Raw genomic sequence first — 20765 nt, 5'->3', positions numbered from 1 at the left:
GCAAACCTTAAGGTGCAGCCTTAAGGAAAAGGTCAGAAAACCACTGGAGAGCCCGGAGAGACGCCGAAGGCTCCCGGGGCAGCACGACAAGCAGAGCGCCGGAGTGGGACGGGGTGTGCGGTGCCATCCCCGCAGCGCAGGGCAGGGCAGCCCCCCAGCCCCGCAGCTCCCTGAGCGGTGTCTCAGCTCCCCCCGAGCCCCCCGAGGAGCCCCCTCGGTGCTCGGCGCTGCCCCGCGCCGGGGTTGGTGCCTCTAGAGGGAGCTGAGCCGGAGCCGCCCGTGTCTATGGTCCGGGGCCGGGTTTCTACTTGTGATTTTTTTTTTTTTTTCCTCTTCTTCTTTCCCTCCTCCTCCCCGGCCCCGCTCGCTTCCTTTCCCCGCGCCGCGCTCCGGGCAGGAGGCAGGAAGGGAGGCAGGGGGATGGAGCGGCTCCCGGCCGGGATGCGGTAGCGCCCCGGGACACGGTGAGTCTCGGGGGAACCCCCTCGCCCCCTCCCCAGCCTCCCCCAGGGTGGGTTATCTCTGTTCTCCGGGCCCGGCTGGCATGGGCAGGGATGCACCGGCAGCCGCAGGGGTTCCGCGGGGGATTCCGGGGGGCGGGAGGGGTGACAGAGCCGGGGGTCGCATCCCGCACGGCCCGGGACGAGGATGAAGGGCGGGTGGTACCTCGGCAGCCGCGGCTGTGCGGACAAACGGCCGGGCCGGGGCTGGAGGTCCCGCCGCGGGCGGATGGCTGCCCTACAGAGAGAGTTTCTGCTTTTTTAACCGTATTTTCCCCAGATGTTTTTTTTTTTTTTCCCGCCTTGCGAGGCCGCGGCGGTGACAGCCACGCCCGACATCCCTGTGCGCGGCATCCCCGCGTGGGGCCGAGGGGACAGCGGGGACATCGGTGGGGACATCGGTGGGGACATCGGTGGGGACATCGGTGGGGACAGCTGTGCCCCGCCGAGGAGGGGGTGACCGTCCCGCCACGCCGCCACCTCGAACACGGCACGTGTGGCTGTGCTGTCCCCGCGGCTGCGTCTGCTGGGGTCGTCTGCCCTCCCTGGGACCACCAAAACGGGCAGACTCTCCTGTTTGCTGCGCCAGGACAGGCCTGGCTCGTGCTGGCCGCGCAGGGGTGGCAGCGGGCACGGAGTCTGAGGGGTCTCTGTGCCAGGGAGGGGTCTCTGTGCCAGGGAGGGGTCTCTGTGCCAGGGAGGGGTCGCTGCCCCGCACACTGTGCTGGGATCTCTCCCATGGCCCAGGCCCAGAGCCGCGGGAGGTCCCAGAGGATGCTCCGTGCATTTCCTGGAACAGGATCTTCAGACCACGTCAGGGGGTGACTTCAGAGCCCCCTGTCTGGGCTTGGCCACAGGGGTTGTGCTCCCTCTCTGGGCTGATCCCACCATCTTCCCTGCACCCAGGGCCCGGGAACTTTCCTTTGGAGGAAAGTTGGGTGAAGTGGTGGGTGTGCTGTAAAGACTCACAGGAAATGTGTCAGAGGCCTTAAAGAAGAGGAGATGAGGGTGAAATGAGAAACAGTTGGAGGCAAAGGTCTTTGTTTAATTGGGGAAGGCTCGTTCTTTGCATGGCGTGTGCTCTTTAATAAAGATAAGAGCCCTGTGCCACCTTGGAGGTGTAGCTAAACCCACACCTCAGGTGCTGGCTGCTGCTTTGAGCACTTTGCAGCCTCCTACAAGACCAAAACACCTTGCAGAGTGGATCAGACCTGCTCTCAGTGACCTGCAGCTTCCCCATAACCCTCCCTTGAGCCCTGTCTCCAGTCCTGGAGAGTTTTCATTTTCTGGAGCCTTGTGCTGTCTCTCAGCCTGTGGGTGTCATTTCCTGCTTCACACCCTCCCCTCTTCTCCTGCAGGGGGGTGTTCTCAGAACAGAGGGGGCACGGGGCTCATCAAGGGGGTTGGGGAGCAGGAGGAGCAGCAGCACTCTGGATCCTGGAGGGGATGGTCTGAGACACTTTGACCCAGCAGAGATGGGCAGTGAGCTGTGCTGGGTGTTCACAGGTTTGCAGCAGCGGGAGTTTGGGGCGGGCAGTGGTTGGGGACTGACACACTGCCGGTCCCAGGCGTGTGTGAGCACAGGGCTGCACAGGGTTGTGTCACAAGAGAAGAGAAGAGAAGAGAGCGCTGCAAGAACCCAGGAGGAAACCGAAAACGAAAGTTCTCCCAGGGTTCAAAGGGTTGGCCAAATGCAAGCTTGAAAATCATGAGTCATCTGCGTCTGGGTCTGGGCTCCTCCACGGCCGGCCCCTCATGTGAGCAGGGCTGCAGCAAAAAGCCTCTGTCACTTGTGGTGAGGGCTGGATCCATGTCAGGCACAGCCCACTGTCCCTACAGACCGAGCTGTGGAAGCTCCCGAGGCAGCTGAGCTCGCTGGATGCACCCACACCCTCCCCAGCATCCCGTCCCGCCTGGGCCGTGGCACTGTGGGGTAACAGTGGAAATTCCCACCCTTGCTGGGCCCACAGAGGGACTGGGGGGGCAGTGGGGGAAGCACCAGAGGCTTCCTCAGGAGGAGGGGATGGGCACGTGCATCCCCTCCAGGCACTCCCGGCGCTCTCTGCATCATCCCAGAGCAGGGAGTCCTGTGAGTCTGTGATTCCAAGAGCAAGGAGAGAGGCAGCTCTGGAGCCTGGGTCTCTGCTGATAGTGGGAGCCAGCTCTCTCCAAAGATCTACTCTTATTCTCAGCTGATGATCCCCATCATTTTTTCATCATTTTTTCATCCATCCTTGGATGGGGGTGTTTGAGCTTGGGGAGGAAAAGGGAAATCCTGTCCTGTGCTCAGAAGCATGTAGGAAAAAACACCATGCCTGTCGTGTGTCACCACGGCTCAGGCTCCTGAGCAGCTCTGTGATTCCAGCCCCCATCCCACTGGGGTGCAGGCTGTACTTCCCATTGCTGCTGACAATCTCCATTTCTTTTTTCTTCTGAGCAATCTTCAGTGTGAGGTTGTGAGCTTGACCCACGTGTTGCACTTCCAACACTGATGTAGGTGGTTATTTATCCATAACCAGCTCTTTCTTTATTTAAATTTCTGGGTGTCAATGTCATGAATTTTATCTTATTCATGAGTTCAGAGCTGCTGCAAATCAGGAGACCCACCAGTTCAGCCCTGCAGAAGTCTGGCCTGGGAGCGTGTACTGGCACGTCAGACTGCAGGCAAGGAGCTGCTGTGATCCCTGTTAATCCTGGCAGGAACTGTGTGGCCTCTCTCCCTTCTCTGCAAACCCTGGGGCTAAGGGTGAAGGAGCTGCCATAAGCCCTGAGCTGCAGGTCTGGGTTCAGGATTCCTGTGAGCTTCAGGGGCAGGATGAGCCATGTGTTTGTTTCTCACTGAATTTATTTCAGCCCCGGGTGAGGCCCTGCAGGTGCACTGTGGTCTGGGCTGAGGAAGTGTGTGGTGCTGCAGTCATTTCAGGGCAGAAAGAGCTGCTGCAGCCCAAGCCACTTGCAGAGAGGGAAGGAACCTGTTCCCAGCAAACCCAGGAGGAAGTGCAGTAGTGAGTTGTCTTTTTTTGGCAAATGACATCAGAGTCTCGAAGAGGAGAAATCCAGTGCAGTCAAAGGACTAAGCAGAATTCTTTTGTAGTCAGAACAAGGAATGAGCGTGCCAGGTAGGGAGGAAACAGGTTGCTGGCAGAGATAACACCAGCAGCGTTCCTGCTGCTCCGAGCGCCAAGGACCAGCAGCGCTCCTGCTGAGTGCCAGGTCACTCACCAGCTCCCACCATCGTGTTCCAGGTGAAGCTGACATTCCCAAGCATCCCTCTGCAATGGCCTCAGGGAATGATGGTGACCCACCACGGGCCCACAGGCGCCAGGGGAGCGACAGGCGCAGGTTGTCACAGGAGCTCAACCCAGGTAAGGAGCTGTGAGGTGTTCAGGGGAGGAAGCACTTTAAACCCTTTATTTATTTGTTTTATTCCCTGCTGGGTTGCTTTGCTAAGATGGGAGTTCTTGTTTGCTTGCAGGCACTTACTGGCCATCCTGGCATCCTTCTGCCTCCCAAAACTCGGGAATCTGGAGGATCCCAGAGGGATCCTGCATGCCTCTGAGGCAGAAGCCTTGTGGGCTCCAGTGGAAGCAGGAATCTGTAGCTCTCACCAGCACGTGCCGTGGAATTGTGGGGTGGAAGGAGGCTTTTGTCACAGGGGTTGAGCCTGGATTTCATTTGGGGTTTTGTTTGCTTATCTTTGGATGCAGAAGACATTTATCTGCTTGGGTGTGATTGTGAGCCCTTGTCTGTTCTCCTGACCTTGTGTTACTAAAAATAGCACCTGGGGTAATTAAACCAGGGATTTTTGGAGCACCAATTTCCTCTTCTGTCTGGCCGTGTGTTTGCCCTCCTCTCCCTGAAACTCTGAGTCAGCCGCTTTCGTTTTCTCAGGGGAGCCTTTCCGGGCTCCTCCGGTTCCCAGAAGGTGAGATTTGTTTGCCACCAAATAAACCCGTTTCTGCAAAACAAAAACCAACCCCCTGAAAACACAGCGACAGGGTTTGTCACTTCCCTTCCCCTCTATTGACCCAGCCTGGACTCGGTGTAACCTGAGCACCCCCTCTGGGGCCCAGAGACGGTTTCCCCCTTCTCCCTTGACTTTTCTCCCCCTGTGTCTCTAGAAGCCCGAGTGGCAGCAGAGGCAGAGGAGGTGTTCCGGAGCTACGCCTTCTACCGCTACCGGCAGGAGAGGGAGGAGAGAGGGGCGGAGGTGCCCACGGACCCCGAGATCGAGCAAATCCAGCAGGACCTGGAGAGGTAAATGTCTGGTACCAACCCTGTGCACGTCCCTCGGCCCACCCCGTGTCAGACCCCGTGTCAGACCCCCCCTTCAGTCCTGCTGAGCCGCCCTGACTGCCCTCCCTCCCTCCACAGCACCGGGAGCCAGGTGGGGCAGCGCTTGGCCATCATCGGCGATGACATCTACAGGCGCTACGACGCCGAGTTCCGCACCATGCTGGACACCCTGCAGCCCACTGCAGCCAATGCCTACGAGCACTTCACCAAGATAGCCTCCAGGTAGGGCCCTTGGCAGGCTGGGAGCCTTCTCCTGGGGCAGAGCAGGGAAGGGGACGTCACACAGGTGCAGTGCTGTAGGTTAAACCCTCTCCCCCTCTCTGGCTCTGCCCCAGCACACAGAGTGTGTCCCAGCACACAGGGACTGTCCCAGCACACAGAGTGTGTCCCAGCACACAGAGTGTGTCCCAGCACACAAGGAGTGTCCCAGCACACAGGGACTGTCCCAGCACACAGAGTGTGTCCCAGCACACAGAGTGTGTCCCAGCACACAAGGAGTGTCCCAGCACACAGGGACTGTCCCAGCACACAGAGTGTGTCCCAGCACACAGGGACTGTCCCAGCACACAGAGTGTGTCCCAGCACACAGAGTGTGTCCCAGCACACAGGGACTGTCCCAGCACACAGGCTCTGTCCCAGCACACAGGCTCTGTCCACTCAAGCTTCACCCGCTGTCCCTGGGCCGAGCTCCCCGTGAGCTCACCCTGACTGTTTCTGTGTTTCCTGCCTGTCTGCTCCTCCTCCTGTGCCTTGCTAGGACAGTCTTCCCCTGACAGGCATCTCTGTCCTTGCAGGAGCTGACTGGGGTCAGAAAGTCTTGGGGATGTAGCCAAGTGAATGTCCTTCAGGGGCACAGCCAGCCCTGGGCCCAGGCAGAGCTGCTGCTGGTCCTGCTGCTGCTTGCCCCAGGCTGGCACATCCCGAGGAGTCTGGCTGTCAGAGGCACAAATGCAGCCCCAGGATGTGGTACAGCTTTGTTTGAGGTGGCATCCAGGGGTTCAGTGCTCACCCTGCCTGGCTGCAGGGACACCAGGACACTCTGTACGTTCAGGGGTTTGCCCAGGGTCGTGCAGAAGGCAGAGGCAGGAGGGTTCTCTGGGTTCCCATGGCTCCTCTGAGCACCCCTGGTTCTGCACAGCCCTGTCCCTGCACCCTCCTCTCGGTGTTTGTGTCTAACTGCTTCTCTTCTGTCCTTTTCCTGCTCCCCTGTCCGGGAAGCCGTGCTGGCTGAGGCAGTAACACACTCAGGTAAATTAACCCCTGTCCCTCTCCCTGTGCTCCTGTTCTCTGCTCCCTCCAGGGCTCTAACTCCCCTCTCCCTCCATACCTCTGCCAAGGCTCTGCAGGGAGCAGTGCAGGCACCACCAGCACAGGGCAGCAGATTGAAACACAGGGTCTCAGTCTACTCTCTTTTTTATTTTTTTATTCCCTTTTTTCCCTTCTCGCTTGCTTTGCTGGAAAGCCGGAAAAACCCCTTCAAAAACTGGTCTAGATAAATCAGTGCCAAACCTGCCCTCAGCAGCCAAACCCTGGACACATTTGGGGGCCTCTTCCAGCCACAAAATCACCATGTCTGTGTGGCTGGGATGAGCCTCAAGGACTGGTGCAGCATCCCCAGCCCTGCAGCCACAGAACCAGAGAACTGTTTGGGTTGGAAAAGCCTTCTGAGATCATCAAGTCCAGCTATTCCCCCAGCACTGCCAAAACCACCACTAAACCGTGTCCACAAGCGCCACATCCACCTGGCTTTTAAATCTGTCCGGGGATGGTGACTGGACAACCCTTTCAGTGAAAAAAATGCTCCCTAATATCCAACCTAACATCCAACCCAAACCTCGCCCGGTGCCACTCCGGGGCCGTTCCCTCCCGAGACCCCTCGGGCCGGGCGGCTCCGGGAGGCCGAGCCGGGAGCTCCGGATGGGGACTCAGCGGGGACTCTGCTCCGTTCCAGCCTGTTCGAGAGCGGCATCAACTGGGGCCGTGTGATTGCACTGCTGAGCTTCGGCTACCGCATGGCCATGCACGTCTTCCAGCACGGCCTGCCCGGCTTCCTGCGCCGCATCGCCCGCTACGTGGTGGAGTTCATGGTGCAGCACCGCATCGCCCGCTGGATCGCCCAGCAGGGAGGATGGGTGAGCGGGGACAGGGGCTGCCGGGGGGCTGGGGGGGCTGGGGGTCCCTGGGGGCTCAGGCAGCACAGCAGCCCGGCTCCAGCAGGACTGACCCCGGTGTCTGCTCCCTGCCAGGTGGCTGCGCTGGACCTGGACAATGTTTACATGAAGTACATGCTGGTGGTGGCCCTGATCGTGGTGGGGCACTTGGTGCTACGACGCTTCTTCAGGCCCTGAGGGGGGCAAAGGGCTGGGGGGTCCGGCCGAGCTCTCTCTCAGTTCTCTGCTCTGTGTTGACGTCTCCCAGGAGAGGGGGATTCAAGGAGCCCCTGAGAGAGAGCGGGGCTTGGACCCCCTCCCACCACAGGGCCTGGGGTCTCTGCATCCCCAGGAGCCACAGACAGAAGGAGGGGATGGGGGGGCTCCACTTTGTTGTCTTTTTGATGTCTCAGCGCTGAGGATGGGCCTGACTGTGGTGGGACATTGCTGGGACCCCCTCAGGAGGAACAGAGGTGTGATGGTAATGCCTCTGTGTGTGTGTGTAGGGTCCTGTGCACCCCTGGGGCAGGTGCAGAGCCCCCCTTTGCTGACAGCCCCAGCCTGGCCCCTCCCTGTGTTTGAGCCCTGGGCTTACAGCTGTTGTCTGTAAGCCCATGTGAGGCTGCTTCACCTTCCCTCTGCTCCTGAGCCCAGTACTTGAGCCTTCTCCAGCTTTTTATCAGACATCCCGATTCCTTTTTATAGGAACACTCCTCCTGCCCCTCCTCTGGCAGGAGTTCCTTGCCCCAGCCTGGGCCTGGACCCCTCAGCTCCCCAGGGCTCATGGGGTGCAGGGCTGGGGTGCAGCCCCCACAGCTCCCACGAGCTCAGGGGCTCTGTGCCAGCTCACCTGGGAAGCACCAGCAGGTTCCCCGACACTAAAAACCTGTGAGTGCTCTGTGGTGGGGACAGGAGGGATTTCCCTGCCCACCCACCAGTTCTGCTGGGGATCCACTCAGCAGGTGCTGGCAAAGGAGCAGCCCAGTAGTGACCTGTTGTCCTCCCTGGCTGTCAGTGGGGGGCCCTGAGGCTGCATCCCATCCCTGGCTGCCCCCAGGGCAGACTTGACCTCCTTCTGTTCCTGGTGATGCTTGAGTGGGATTTTTGGGGGAGGGAGGGAAGCTCCACTCTCCCATCCCCAAAGCTTCCTGACTATTGCAAATCAGGGAGTTTAAGCTGGTTACTCCATGTCCTGCCTGAGCTCAGAGGCAGCTCCCTCCTGCCCCTGACAGCTCCCTCCTCTCCCCTCAAAGCTGCCCAGGCTTAGCAGGACCAGCCTTCATTTTTTAACACTCACATCCCTCCTGTTCCTGCCTCTTTTTAACCGAATAGCAAACTTTTTAACCTGTTTCCATATCAAGGTCCTTCTGAGCTTATCATTTTGCTCCTATTCCTCCAGTATCCCTGTCCCTGCTGGAATGCTCTGGACTGTGCTTACTAGAAAGGCATTAAAATATTTCCTCTGTTCTTGCTCTCCCTCTGTTTGGATGCCTGCCCTGCCCTGTGCAGGGCAGCACAGCTCTCCCATGGCCTGTCAGTGCTGACTGAGCAGCCCAGCCTGGCTCACCAGGGCTCCCCAGCCTCATCTGTCCCCTTGCAAGTGCATTTCTCTGCATTTATCCACACACAACTTCAATTCCCATCGTGCCACCCCTTCTCCCAGCTTGACATTTCCGCAAGTTCCAGAGGATCTGCAGTTCCCACCCTGCTCCTCACCTCCTTTCTGGGTGCAAACACCACCAGATGGAGCCTTTTTGCCACGATCAAAATGAACTACTAATCGTTATTTCCCTTTTCTCCTAATCAGCCACTCTGCTGGCAAATCATCATCCTCCAGGCTGGTTCTCTGCTTGGGTTGTGTCTCCAGAAGGACTTTTTGGAAGTCCTTGAAAAAAAACGCAGCACATCAGTCTTTATTCACTACTTCAGACGCACTCCTGGAACTCTAACAGACTGGGGAGAGCTTTTGCTGCTCATAATTTATTCTCATTTCCCAGATAAAGTGTTTCCCATTGCAAACCAAATGCAGCTGTATGGCCAGCAGGCTTCAAGTAAAGAATATTTTTCGTATTTATGGTAGAGGATTGAGCCTTAGTGAAGCCTGGGATACCAGGACAGAGAAGAGAACTTTTAACTCGGTGCTGTGCAAAGGAAAGTTCCCATTTCACGCGTTTTCTCAGGGGATTTGCAGGGAGGATTGTCTCAGGACCTCAGTGCATCACCTCCCTCTGCTCTCACCTCTCCCAGCCCTGGTAACTAGTGGAAAAAATCCTGAACTGGGACTGTGTGCTTGGTGCTGTGTCCTGTCACTGCATGGCCACAGCCCCAGGTGCTCCTGGTGCCTCTCTGCCAAAGGAAGAGTCTCATTTACTGAGCCTTTTTTAATCTCACCATCTCCCAACTCCTTCCTTCTGGATGGAGGAATCTGCCCAAGCTGCTGGGCAGAACCTCCTCTCCCTCCAGCCCTTCCCCACCCCTGCAGGTTTTACACCAGTGTTTGAAATTGTCCCTGTCAGCTCTGGTTCCTCCTCACCCTGTTCCCAGTGTCCCCACAGCTCCTTCCCCAGCCCTGCAGGAGGACCCAGCTCTGTCCCAGCACTGCAGGAGGGGACAGGCTGTGTGACAGCAAAGGACACTTGGCTCTGGAGGGGAGGGACAGGTACATGCACCTTTTTCCAGGGGGAGAGGAGGGGCAGGCAGGTTTTCCCAGTAGCAGCAGGGAGCTGGGGAAGGAGCTGTCTGCAGGTCACCTCAAAGGGCATCAAAGGGGCTGTGGGGGACACGGTGGGTTGCTTTTATCTGAAAAACAAAACGTTTCTCTCACAAATACTCTGCATTTTAAATTATATAATGTATATATGTCAAAATAAAAATGGTACCTTGAGTGCAAACTCATCTCCTGGCCGTGTGGAGGGTTTTCTTGCAGAAGTTTCCAGTTGCTGTGCTCCCTGCTCCGGGGGGGCTCCTGGGGGATGATGGTTTAGCAGCTCTGCCTGGGCTGGCACAGCTGGGACCGTGTCCCTTGTCACTGAGTCCCCCCAGACACTCCCCAGCTCTGCCCATCACCCCGAGCTGCACCCACTGCTGCTGCCTCCCCCCTGCAGCACCACAGCCCGAGTTTGGGGCTGGGGGACCCTCCCAGTGCAGCCCAGAGTGCTGGTGACTGGTTGTGGTGGGAGGCACGGAGCCAGGGCACGGGAGGGGGTGTCCATCCACCCTGGTGAATGTGAAGGATCCTTCCAGAGCCTTCCCCTTCCCACTTTCAGTATGGATCTGCTCTGGTAGATGGAGAGCAGGGCAGTGTTTGGGGTGGCTGTGTGTGTCCAGCAGGGCAGGGACAGCCCCAGGCCATCCCCCCACGGTCCCCACACTGTGTGTGTCCAGCAGGGCAGGGACAGCCCCAGGCCATCCCCCCGGGGTCCCTGGGGTTGGGTTTCTGACTGTCCCTCAGGTAAAACAAGACAGGGAAGGATGCCTGCCCCGATGGGGCCGGACGGTGCCACAGGGTCTGAGCCCAGGCCATGCCCCTTCTCTGCACAATTAATCCTGGGGAATGTGTTTGGAGCCCTGGAAGCAGGGGAGATGGATGCTCTGGATATAAATTGCTGCAGGAGGAGCGTGGGCTCAGTGTTTCCACACAATCCACCGGTGGCAGATTAAGCACTGGAATCTAAATAAATATTTACCCCAGTCCCTGGCCTCCAAAAATAGCCACATGTCACCACTGCCAGTTGGTCCTTTGGGATCTCTGCAGGGGGATTCCAGCAAGGGGGGAGTATCCCCAGCACCCCCCCCCTGCCCAGCCCTGCTCAGCCCCCCACTGACCCCAGGCTGGGGCTGTCCTGCTGCCTCTGGGCAAGCAAAGGGTGAACTTTAAGGACAGAGAAATGGCCCTAATTAAAGAGCCAGCTGCTCCCCTAATCCACTTTGTGTCCTGCCCCAAACCCAGATCAAGCTCCTAATTAAACTACCAAAAAAATAATTAAGGCCACAATATTTTTGCACTATATGCCTTTGGCCATTCAAATGGAATTGGCCCTAAACCAGAATCCAAGATCTGGTGGCAATTTAGATCTAGAGCTGGTATTTGAGTCAAGTGTCTTATCTCCAGAACTGGGTCAAACTCCAAAACACGTGAGTTTTGTGGAAATAAAGTTTTTTTCTAGATGATATCCAGGACGTGAAGTGAATGAGAGTGGGCAGGAGCTGGGAAAACACACTCATTTTTATCACCCTCATTTTTTAATCAGATCTCCTCCCCTGCCAGGCAGGTTTCCCTCATTTGGCACGTGCCTGGCACTGCCACTGCCATGGCAGGATCTGCTCCCTCCCCAGGGTTTGTTCCCATCCATTCATCCATCTCACACATCATTTCTGTCCCTGATATCTGGGAATCCACCTGGGACCTGCTGCCCTGGCACCAGCCCCTCCAGCAGCAGCAGGGCCTTTGGAGCAGCCTCTGAGAACGGATTCCAGCGAGCCCCTCCCTGAGCCAGGGCGTTTTTCCATCCTGGGACTTGGCAGCCAGAGAGGCAGAGTATTCTGCAAGTTATTCCTCATTCCCAGATCATCCTGACTTTCCCTCAGCAAATCCATGGATCACAGTGGTCTGGGCAAATTCAGGAGGAGAAAAAACCCTGGAGGTTCATCTGTCCCGGGAGAGGAGCCAGTCCCAGCAGCCAGCACTGCTCCGACACGGGGCTGTTGTGCCACGTGTGGAGCTGGGCTCTGCTCTGCTCTGCCCTGCTGGCAGCGTGCAGGGAGCCAGGCTGGAGCCTGTCCAGCTGTGCAGAGCTCTGGCACAGCAGTTCCATGTCTGCATGCACCATTTTACACACCTGTCTCCGGGGAATCCTCGGGAACTCAATGCCCTTGGATGGATCAGCTGGAAAGGCAAATCCTCTGCTATCAAAGTGAGTCCTGATTCAGCACAAAGAAAGCAAGAAATCCAGTTTTCCACTTACACCAGCCCTTGAAAAGAGACCAAACCATAACGCTGCCCTTACACAAGTCACATTCCTAATCCAGAACTCCCTCTCCAAAATAATCCTCCCATTTGCTCAGGCCGTGTCCCTGCCCATCAACTGTCCCACAGGAATAGCTGAGGAAGGGCCCTGGCATTTACCCTGTGCTCGTGGGGGGGGGTCACACCCGGGCTGGGGTGGGGTTGTTCTGCACTCCCCCTGCAGAGCCTGGAGCAAAGCTTGGGAAGCTGACCCGGGATGAGCCTGCCCAGCTCCACGGACTCCAGCCCATGGATCCATCCCTGTGCCCCAGCCCCACCTTGTCCCCCAGCCCAGAGCACTGAGTGCCACATCCAGTCCTTCCTGGGACACCTCCAGGGGTGGGGACTCCAAACCTCCCTGGGCAGCCCCTGCCAATGCCTGACAGCCCTTTCCAGGAAGAAATTCCTCCTGGTGTCCAACCTGACCCTCCCTGGCACAGCCTGAGGAGGGGCACAAATAAATGAAAAACCCCAAACCCATTTATAATATCTTCCAATGTTGTGGTTTTTCTTCCTTTAAGAAGCCCTGGGTTTTCTGCAGAATCTTTACCTCAATTTCCCTTTGCCAGAATTCCCTCCGGTCCCAGCGTTCTTTCACCTTTTCACTTTCCATTTCTGCTAAGACTGAAGAAACACACAACCCCCCATAGTTTTTCTCCCAAGAAAACCTTCTCCCAGCATTGTTTTGATGCATTTTGACAGTTTCACGGTTCTTGGCATAAATATTTAGACCAAAAAGAAGCAGCCAGGAAGGAAATTTACTCTCCCAGTAAAGTGGGCATTTCCTTTAAAAGAACAACAAAAATATTTTAAGTTTCTCAGCCAATCTAATCTTGGGATGAACTGAAATGCAGGTTTAGGGTAGTGTTCCCCTTTTCCTACAGCTGCAGAAAACCCAACTCTGGGTCCTGAGGTTTTCTGCTGCTTTTTAAGACCCCAGGGAGGGATGTGCTGCCCCTCAGCTTCTGGTTCTTCTCACTGAGTACCCAGGAAAGCCCTGTCCCCAGTATTTCATCCCTGGTGGACAGCACACCCTCCCTCCAAAGCATTTCCTGGCTGGAAATGCGTCCTGGTGTAATTTAGGGCACACCAGCACATGAAAGTGAACTTGATTTAAGCGAGTGCATCACTTGAAACTGCAATAGCTTTTCTCAATTAACTCTGCGTGTAGGAAAGACCTTGAAACGCAGCTCAAACTGCTCTATTAAGGCCCCATAAAGTCCTCTGTGAACACTATTTATTCTGGCTCCCTTCAAACCCGCTCCCCAGTCTGACACTGAGACTGGGGCTGTGGAGCTGCAGAGCTGAGCAGTGAGAACAGATCCTGCTCGACAGGCCCCTCCGGGGACTGGCACCGTTTCTGTGGCTTTTTATCCCAAGGAAGGGCTCTGAGACAGCCAGCCAGCCCTGGGCAGTGCCCAGCATCCCATGGCCAGGGCACCAGGGTCCTGGGCTCCCCTGATTCGGCTGCTCCAGGTCACCACCAGCGCTCCCAGCACTCCAGCAAACGGGTGTTGCTGGTCATGGGAGCGGAAAGAAAAATATTTCATGCCACATTAGTGCTGGGCTGGGCCTGTGCGTGGGGTTACTTAATTAAAGAGGCTCAGCTAGAGAGTGGTAATTTGTTAAGCTGCAGAAGTTAATTGCTTGCAGTGCTGTGCCTGGCCTGCACTCAGCTCCTCCTGGCAGCAGGGAGGGTGATGAGCTGTGGCCGTTAGAATTTACCCTTTTGGCCACAGAGGTGCAACCTCTGGGGCCAGATAAGAGCGAGCCCGTGCCCCGACGTTATCACACGTGGCAGCTCCACACACAGCCCCTGCCAGCCCCTGCAGCCAGCAGGCACTGCCGGGAGAAGCCCAAAGACCCAAATTCTCCCTCAAACTCAGCCTGAGCTCTCGGCTCCCAGCTGGCCACGAGCAGCCCTGTGGGAGGCAGAGCCCTGGCTGAGGGAGCTGCGGGAACTGGAGCCTTCCTGTGGCAGAAAGGCAATCCACACGGAGGTTTTGGCTCCTGCACTGGCCAGCCCAGATCCACCTCAGCCCACACAGAAAAAAACCCAGCTGACCTACCAGGAGTTCCTGTATCATTTCATACCATCCAGAATGCTTCTTTCAACATCACTGCAAACTTTTAAAGAATATTTAAAAAAAAAAAAATTAAAATAAAAGTAAGGTGGTGGGGTTTTTTGGGGGGGAGGGTGTTAAATAGCCTTTCACTCAGTAAAATGCAGTGTTTGATGCTGCAGTGCCAGGCTGGCAGGTCTGAGGGGCTCAGAGGGCAGTGGTTCCTGTCAGGTCCCTCCCCGGCCCACGTCGTGTCCTTGGTGGCAGCCGGGTGAGCTCCAGCTCCCAACCCTGTCCTGGCAGCCGAACCAGGACGCCTTTATTGCCGATGTAAATCAGGGAAGCTCCGCCGGCTTCCAGGAGCTCTGCAGATTTATGCCAGGAGCTGACCCGGCATCTCTATTTTCAAATCTAGGGCAGATTGAAATATGCTGGTTTTCAATAATATATTCAGGTTAACAGGGCTTTTATATTTGAGCAATTAATCTTGCATGGGCCGAGGAGCTCTCGGGACAACGTGCGGAGGTTGCTAAGAAGAGAAAACAAACAGCGTTGTGTAACCCAGCCCTGCCGTGTCCCCACACCCGGCAGAGACCCCAGGGCACGGCAGGGAGGGGGGTGAGCTGTGAGGCAGCGCTACCTCAGCCTGCACTGCTGGGGAATGCTTCAAACCAGAGACAGCGAGACATAAATCCAAGGAAAGCCAGCACTGGAAGAGTGGCAGGGGGTGGAACTGGGTGATCCTTCCAGCCCAAACCATTCCATGATTCTATGACTCACCGATCCCTTCCTTTGCTCTAAAGCTCCAGTTAGACCAATACACGGCTTTTAGTCCTGAAATTGCCTCTGCTGTTTTCTCCCTCTTCCCATTTGCTATTCCCCCATCAAGCAGCAGCATTCCCAGCATCCCAGAATTACCAGATCCTTGTGATTTGACCCTTAGTTTCTCATTCTTCCAGCACATTAGACTCTAAACCGGCCTGGACACACAACTGCTGTCTGCCAAGCCAACCAGCAATCATGGGTTTGGGCTCACGCCCAGGGGAAGAAATATTACCAGCTACAAATTGTTGAATTTTGTGCTTTTTGACAGAGTTGCCAGAGGGTGGGGGGGGGGCAGCGTGTGCTGAGCTCTGCAGCAGAGCAGTGTCTGACTCCAGTGGAAACCATTCGGGCACTTATAGTCACTGCATCATTCCATGACACACATTTCCAATCACAAATAGCAACAGACTCTGGAAGAATATGCAGGTGGCTGTGGCGTGATTAATGAGTGCTGCATCTGTCACTGGAGTGGTAATTACCCTGCCCAAACCCAGCCCTGCAATGGCAGGGCAGGATTTATTCCAGCTGAAAATCTGGCTCTTTACATAGTTCTTTTCCTTGCTTTCTCCTCCCACGAAAAATAATTTCCTTGTGAGCCCAATAAAAGAGAAGCTTTCCCTGGTTCATGTTATAGCAGCAACATCCCATCCCGTGAGGAGCCAGCCCTGCTGCCTCTGGCCATGAAATCCAGGTAATGACCCAGAACTGCACTGAATTAGTGTTTCATTTCCCAGCCCTTGCCGACAGCTCCCTAATGGAAATTGATTTCTAGCTTTTTTCTTTTCCATTTAACATGCTTGTGCAACATCTTTATTTTAGATTCCAGGGAATTTTAGCCAAAGGGCCAGTGCACAGGTGGCCCCTGAAAGCACCTGGTGAATCAGTGCTGTGTTAACCAAGGTCTGGCGGTCCAGGGTGGCTGGGACACCCCAGGAGTGTGGCAGGGACCCCTGTACAGGGACACCCCACACGTGCAGCAGCTCCTGCCCTGCGCCCACACCACTCTCTGGGGTGGGTTCTCAGGTGGGGTAAGTCAGCAGGTGTGAATCCAGGTAACAGGCCCAGCATTCCCAGCTCCACAGGTCCCATCCCTCCTGCACACCCTCCTGTACAATCACCTCACCCCCCCTTTGCACCTCACACACTTTCTTTTGTACTTTCACACCCCCAGACAGATTAAAGGTGCCCCACCATCTCCTCCAGGTCCTCCAGCCAAGCCAAGGGCCTGGGATGTGCCATCCCTGTGGGGTCAGGCCCAGCCCCAGCCCTGCCCTTGCTCGGTGTCTCAACCGCCCCAAATCCGCGGGAATTCCACCCGCTCTGGGCTCCCCGGTGTAATCTGACCCAGCCCCAGCACACACACACACACACACCCCCTGATCTCTGCTATTTGGGTAAAACTCAGCTGCCAGTTCCTTCACTTGGGGCAGCACCAGCAGCGGGGCCGGGGCTGGTCCTGGATGTCCAACCCCTTCCCTGGGCCAGGCAGAGCCAGGCAGTGACACACGGAGAGGCTCTACAGCTCCTGCACCTCCAGGTACAACAGCTGGGAGGGGACGTAAGGGTTTACAACAGTGGTGGGTCATCTGCAACCCTCCTTGACCTCCAGAGCCTGGAAGGTTTGGGTGGATGCTACAAAGGACTTGGGAAAAATCCACTTTTCTCATTTTCCGTTTCTGCAGCCTATGGAGGAACCAGAGCCCAGCGGTGCTGGTTCACACTTTAAAGCAGAACTAAATGATAATTTTTCTCAGTTTTCACTTATCTCCTGGTTCTGTAGGTACTTTTATAGCCCTATAAATTGTCTGGTAAAGGAATTGTTGGTTAGAGATGGTGTTTGGGGTGTTTGTTCCTTAGTGAGGGGTGAATTGGTTCATACTGTTCCTAAACATGTTGTAGCGTGATGATAATAACAACAATTAGCTCAGGGTACAGCAGAGTGTTAATTGTGAGCTGAAATCCCAAACAGAGCTGTCTGTGCAGGTCAGTTCTCTCCTCTGCAGTGCCCAGGGATCCAGGACTTTTCCCTGGCTGAGGGAATTCTCTGTGCCTGCTCTTCTCCTCTTGCATTGCTAAACCCCAAACCTTCCCAGGTGCATTTTGTACTTGTGCTGACAGCACAAACCTGCTGTGCTCCTGGTGAATCCTACATGTTATCCCTGATGAATGCTAATTTGAGTTTAATTCCTTAATGGATCCGGAGGGAAGGTGAATATTGAGAGCAAAGGAAGGAGGACTGAAGAGTGGCAGGTTCAGAGCTCTGTGGAGATCAAAGGCAGGGGAAGGTATGGGACAGAGAAGGAATGCTGGATGTATTCTTGTGTTATCCTGTCTTTTGAAGCAGCATTGTGTAATTATTAAAACAAATTTCCCTTCCTTTTATACAAGAGGAAAGCCGTGAGCAAATTAAGAAACTACCCTTGTGGCTCAACTCACCTGCTTGCAGAGGGCCAGCAGCAGAGCTGAACACAACATTTAATACTTCCCCTCTGCCCTAGAGACTGAACTGGAATATGGACAATCACAGGATAAAAGTAAGGAAAAATGGCATTTAAAAGTGATACTCTGTTTTTAACTTACAGCAGGCAAAAGGTGACTTGGAGTCTCTGAGGAAGGATGTGGGCTTACACTGTTGGGTTCACTGTCCTGCCCCACGTCGGGGGTTTCCTTGGCTGGTTCCTTAATCGAAAGGAAATACCTGCCTGGTACGAGAAGCTGAAAAAACCTTCCTGGTGTCCATCCCGCAAAATGTTCCCTGTTGCCTGGACAGTCCTGTACACGGGCATGGGGTAAGTTCTGTGGCTGCTGCCCCGTCCTGGCACACCCTGGGCAGCCCTCCCAGGCCCTGCCATGGAAAAACCTTGCCCCGAGATCCAACCTGACCCTGCCCTGCCACAGCTCCAGCCATTCCCTGGGTGCTGTCCCTGCTCACAGAGCACAGCTCAGGGCCTGACGTGGATGCAAACACGGCTGTCCTGTCAATCCCTGCTGGGAAACACTCCTACACAGAGACTTTGTCTCCCTTGGGAATCTACTCGCTGCAAACACTAACCCGTGTCCCTCTCCACAGCTACGCCTCCTACTTGGTGTGGAGTGACCTGGGCGGCTGCAGCAGCAAAGCCATCGTCCCCCTGGGGCTCTATGGGGCTCAGCTGGCCCTGAACTGGGCCTGGCCCCCCTTCTTCTTCGGTGCCCAGAACCTGAACATGGTAACGGCCCCATCCCCATCCCCTGCCAGGGCTCCTCTGCTGGGCTGCTGCCCATGGGTTTGGGGAGGCTGGGGGTTTCCTAACACTGTGTAACTGCACAGAGCTGCAGGAAGAGCCTTTGCTCAGACACAGCTCCCGCTGCTGCTGGTCCCAGACAATGGTATCAGTGCCCCCACCCTCACCCTGCTCCTGCCCTGCGATAGCCGGGGTGGGCAGAGCTGGGCGGGAGATCAGCCGGGGCTGCACCTCCCAGTTAAGGGTCCAGGGGCAGAGATAAGTCCTTTGGGGGGTCACACCCTGTGCCACAACACCATCCTTGGGGGGAGCAGCTGTGAGGGGCTTATCAAGCACACACAGTGCAGAGCATGGAGCTCAGGCACTGCCGGCACTGCCTCGGGTGCCAAGGCCTGGAGGTGATGGAAGCACACACAGGGATTTATGTTTCCACTTGATTTTGTCACTCTGGGGGTGAAAGGTACAGTTAGAAAGTTTGTTCAGTGACCATGGCCATGGTATGCCCATGAGCATGTTCTCTGTTATCAGCAGAAGGGGACACTGATCACCATAAACAGGGGGCTAAACTGTGGAATTCGATAATGAGCAAAGAAATGAACATTAATTAGTCTTGGCTCCTGGTGTGACACATTCAGGTCTCACTCAGGACCAGGCTCTCGGGCTTCAGGATCACTCCAAGTGACTCCTCAGTGCCAAACACGCCCCCACTGCTGTTCCCCCTCTCCACCTGTTCTGGGATGGTTTCTACTCATGCTGGGAGGTTTATCCTCATGCCTGGAGTCACTGTGTTGTCTCTGCTGCAGGCCCTGATTGACATCCTGTGCCTGGACGGGCTGGCCATCGGCACGCTGTGCTCCTGGTACCGCATCAACAAGGTGGCAGCACTGCTGCTGGTGCCGTACCTGGGCTGGCTGGCCATGGCCACCTGCCTCACCATCCGCATCTGGAGGGACAACCCCGAGCACAAGGCAGGGAAGAGTGAATAAATGAAGGCATTTTGTGCAGCTAAACTATGCTGATGGGAACCAAGATCTAATAACTTGGGGGGTCCATTTTGGGACATGTGTCCTGCTCCTCCTCCCACCTCCACTGTGGCTGTGTAAAGGTCTGCACCCACGGGCTCCTCTAAAGAAACTGGGCATCCTTAACCCAGGAGCTGTTTTCTCCAGCACTGCTGAGGTCTGGGGGCTACAGCTGTACCCTGCCCTTAATGCCATCAGATCAAATTCCACCAGCCAAATTGGGATCTTGTGATCCAGCGTAATTCAGGGCAGCAGCCCCAGAGCCCCTCGACACTGCCACCACCCCCGGGAGCAGAGCTTGGTCACACACGAGGTAAATCCCATCTCCTCTCCTGGGACCAAACAAAAATGCCCTTCACTCGTGCACACCCATTTTTATGAACTTCCTTGATTTTCTGCTGTTTGTGCTGTTGCTTCACGTTCATGTATCACCTGGTTTGGGCTTTATACCTTTAACTTTTTATCTGACAGCTGCCAAGCGAGCAGGGATCTTTCTTGTTCTGCTGGTGCAAGGAGACGGGGCTCTGACTTTTATCTGGGGAGTATCACACTCCTTCAGCTCATGCTCCAAGATAAAGCAGCAATGATTAGAATGCAAATGCTTCTCCCCAGAGGAAATTCCTCTCTTCCACCTCTGTGTGCCATTCCTCACCAGAACAGAAAAACTAACATCAGTGCCTTTGAAAAAATACTTAATTTTTTTAAGTACAGAGACACAAGAGTCTGTCAAATTCAGGAACTTGCTCCCACTGCCTCGATGGCTGTAACTACATAATTGGCAAAGAGTCTGTTGGGTGCAGTGCAAGTGTCTCATTCCAGAGTCTTTCTACTCCTGAATATTATTAATCAGGGAAGGTTAAAACACAAGGATTTCCAGAGCAATGGGACCACGCCAGGACAGAGTCAGGCACAAGGGGTGCACGGACTCGCCCCTGTCCATCCCTTATCCTGGCCCTTGACAGACCTGAACCTGAGCTCTTGTTATCTGCAGAGAGTATTTACTATTATTTTTGATTGCTAAAAGCACCATGTGTAAAGAGAAGGGGCACGAGGATCTTCCTGGCAGCTGCCTGTAGATTGGGGTGCGTGGGGGGACCTGAAGGGTGGGGGGTGGAAGGGCTTAGCTGGGGCTGTAACATAAATTGTATTTGCTTTTAATAAAACCAAGCCACTACTTTTTGGAGAATAAATCAATGCAGTTGTGTTATTTTGATCCCATTCCTTAGTTTTCCCTTCCTGCCTTTACCCAGGGCTGCTGCAAGCACATGGCTGTGATCTCCTCAGTAAAAGCTGCACCAGAACAGGCCGTGGCCCAGCTGAGGTTGTGAGCAGGGGCAGGACCCTAAAGCACAAGCAGTGCCAGCAGGACTGGGGAGATCAAAAGCTACTGAAGAAAAAGGAAAGAAAAAAGAAATCCTATGTATTTCAGGGCTTATTTACAGCATCTGTGTCTTGCAGAGAGTCCCGTGGCAAAGGACAGGCAAACAGAGGTGATTTCTCCCCCAGAGGGAGCCGCTGTCTGGCTGCAGGTTCCATTCCTGGAGTTAAGGCTGATTTAAGGGCGCTCTGCCCGCCCCTGCCCAGGGAACACAGCACAGCCAGAGGAACAGGGATGAGCAGGGCCATCTAGTGAGGCCGGGAGGGATTAAACCAGCCTTTATCTGCTTTGGGAAAGGGAAG

General features: G+C 55.5%; 2 protein-coding genes across 3 annotated transcripts; both read left to right on the top strand.

The window, feature by feature from the left end:
* The first annotated feature begins 369 nt into the window (after positions 1 to 369).
* On the top strand, positions 370 to 20429 carry BAK1 (BCL2 antagonist/killer 1). 2 transcript variants are annotated; one of them, XR_003572681.1, is made up of 8 exons: positions 370 to 464; positions 3746 to 3865; positions 4622 to 4757; positions 4875 to 5018; positions 6748 to 6928; positions 7043 to 8135; positions 9679 to 9683; positions 20415 to 20429. XR_003572681.1 is itself a non-coding variant. In XM_027896778.1 (6 exons), exons 2-6 carry the CDS (start codon positions 3778 to 3780, stop codon positions 7142 to 7144), a joined length of 651 nt encoding a protein of 216 aa, XP_027752579.1. In that variant the 5' UTR covers positions 370 to 464; positions 3746 to 3777; the 3' UTR covers positions 7145 to 8371. The 2 variants fall into 2 exon arrangements, 1 of the variants encoding a protein (XP_027752579.1); XM_027896778.1 differs by lacking the exons at positions 9679 to 9683; positions 20415 to 20429 and having other exon boundaries at positions 7043 to 8371.
* On the top strand, positions 16328 to 20183 carry TSPO2 (translocator protein 2). The gene is made up of 4 exons (XM_027896780.1): positions 16328 to 16376; positions 17422 to 17628; positions 17910 to 18048; positions 18867 to 20183. The coding sequence occupies exons 2-4, from the start codon at positions 17456 to 17458 to the stop codon at positions 19047 to 19049; spliced, it is 495 nt and encodes a 164-aa protein (XP_027752581.1). The 5' UTR covers positions 16328 to 16376; positions 17422 to 17455; the 3' UTR covers positions 19050 to 20183.
* Positions 20430 to 20765: the final 336 nt, after the last annotated feature.

The sequence above is a fragment of the Empidonax traillii genome, unplaced genomic scaffold, assembly GCF_003031625.1.
Source record: "Empidonax traillii isolate 1590-97213 ecotype Southwest subspecies unplaced genomic scaffold, ASM303162v1 scaffold516:size646513, whole genome shotgun sequence".
Taxonomy (NCBI): domain Eukaryota; kingdom Metazoa; phylum Chordata; class Aves; order Passeriformes; family Tyrannidae; genus Empidonax; species Empidonax traillii.
The sequence above is the reverse complement of the archived record's forward strand: the minus strand, read 5'-3'. Positions and strand labels throughout refer to the sequence as shown.

Excerpts from the sequence above, each read along its gene's own strand:
- BAK1 (XM_027896778.1), top strand. The coding sequence starts at position 3,778 with ATGGCCTCAGGGAATGATGGTGACCCACCACGGGCCCACAGGCGCCAG. Across the intron at positions 3,866-4,621 it reads GTCACAGGAGCTCAACCCAG|AAGCCCGAGTGGCAGCAGAG; the intron begins GTAAGGAGCTGT and ends CTGTGTCTCTAG. Across the intron at positions 5,019-6,747 it reads TTCACCAAGATAGCCTCCAG|CCTGTTCGAGAGCGGCATCA; the intron begins GTAGGGCCCTTG and ends GCTCCGTTCCAG.
- TSPO2 (XM_027896780.1), top strand. The coding sequence starts at position 17,456 with ATGTGGGCTTACACTGTTGGGTTCACTGTCCTGCCCCACGTCGGGGGT. Across the intron at positions 17,629-17,909 it reads GTCCTGTACACGGGCATGGG|CTACGCCTCCTACTTGGTGT; the intron begins GTAAGTTCTGTG and ends CCCTCTCCACAG. Across the intron at positions 18,049-18,866 it reads GTGCCCAGAACCTGAACATG|GCCCTGATTGACATCCTGTG; the intron begins GTAACGGCCCCA and ends TCTCTGCTGCAG.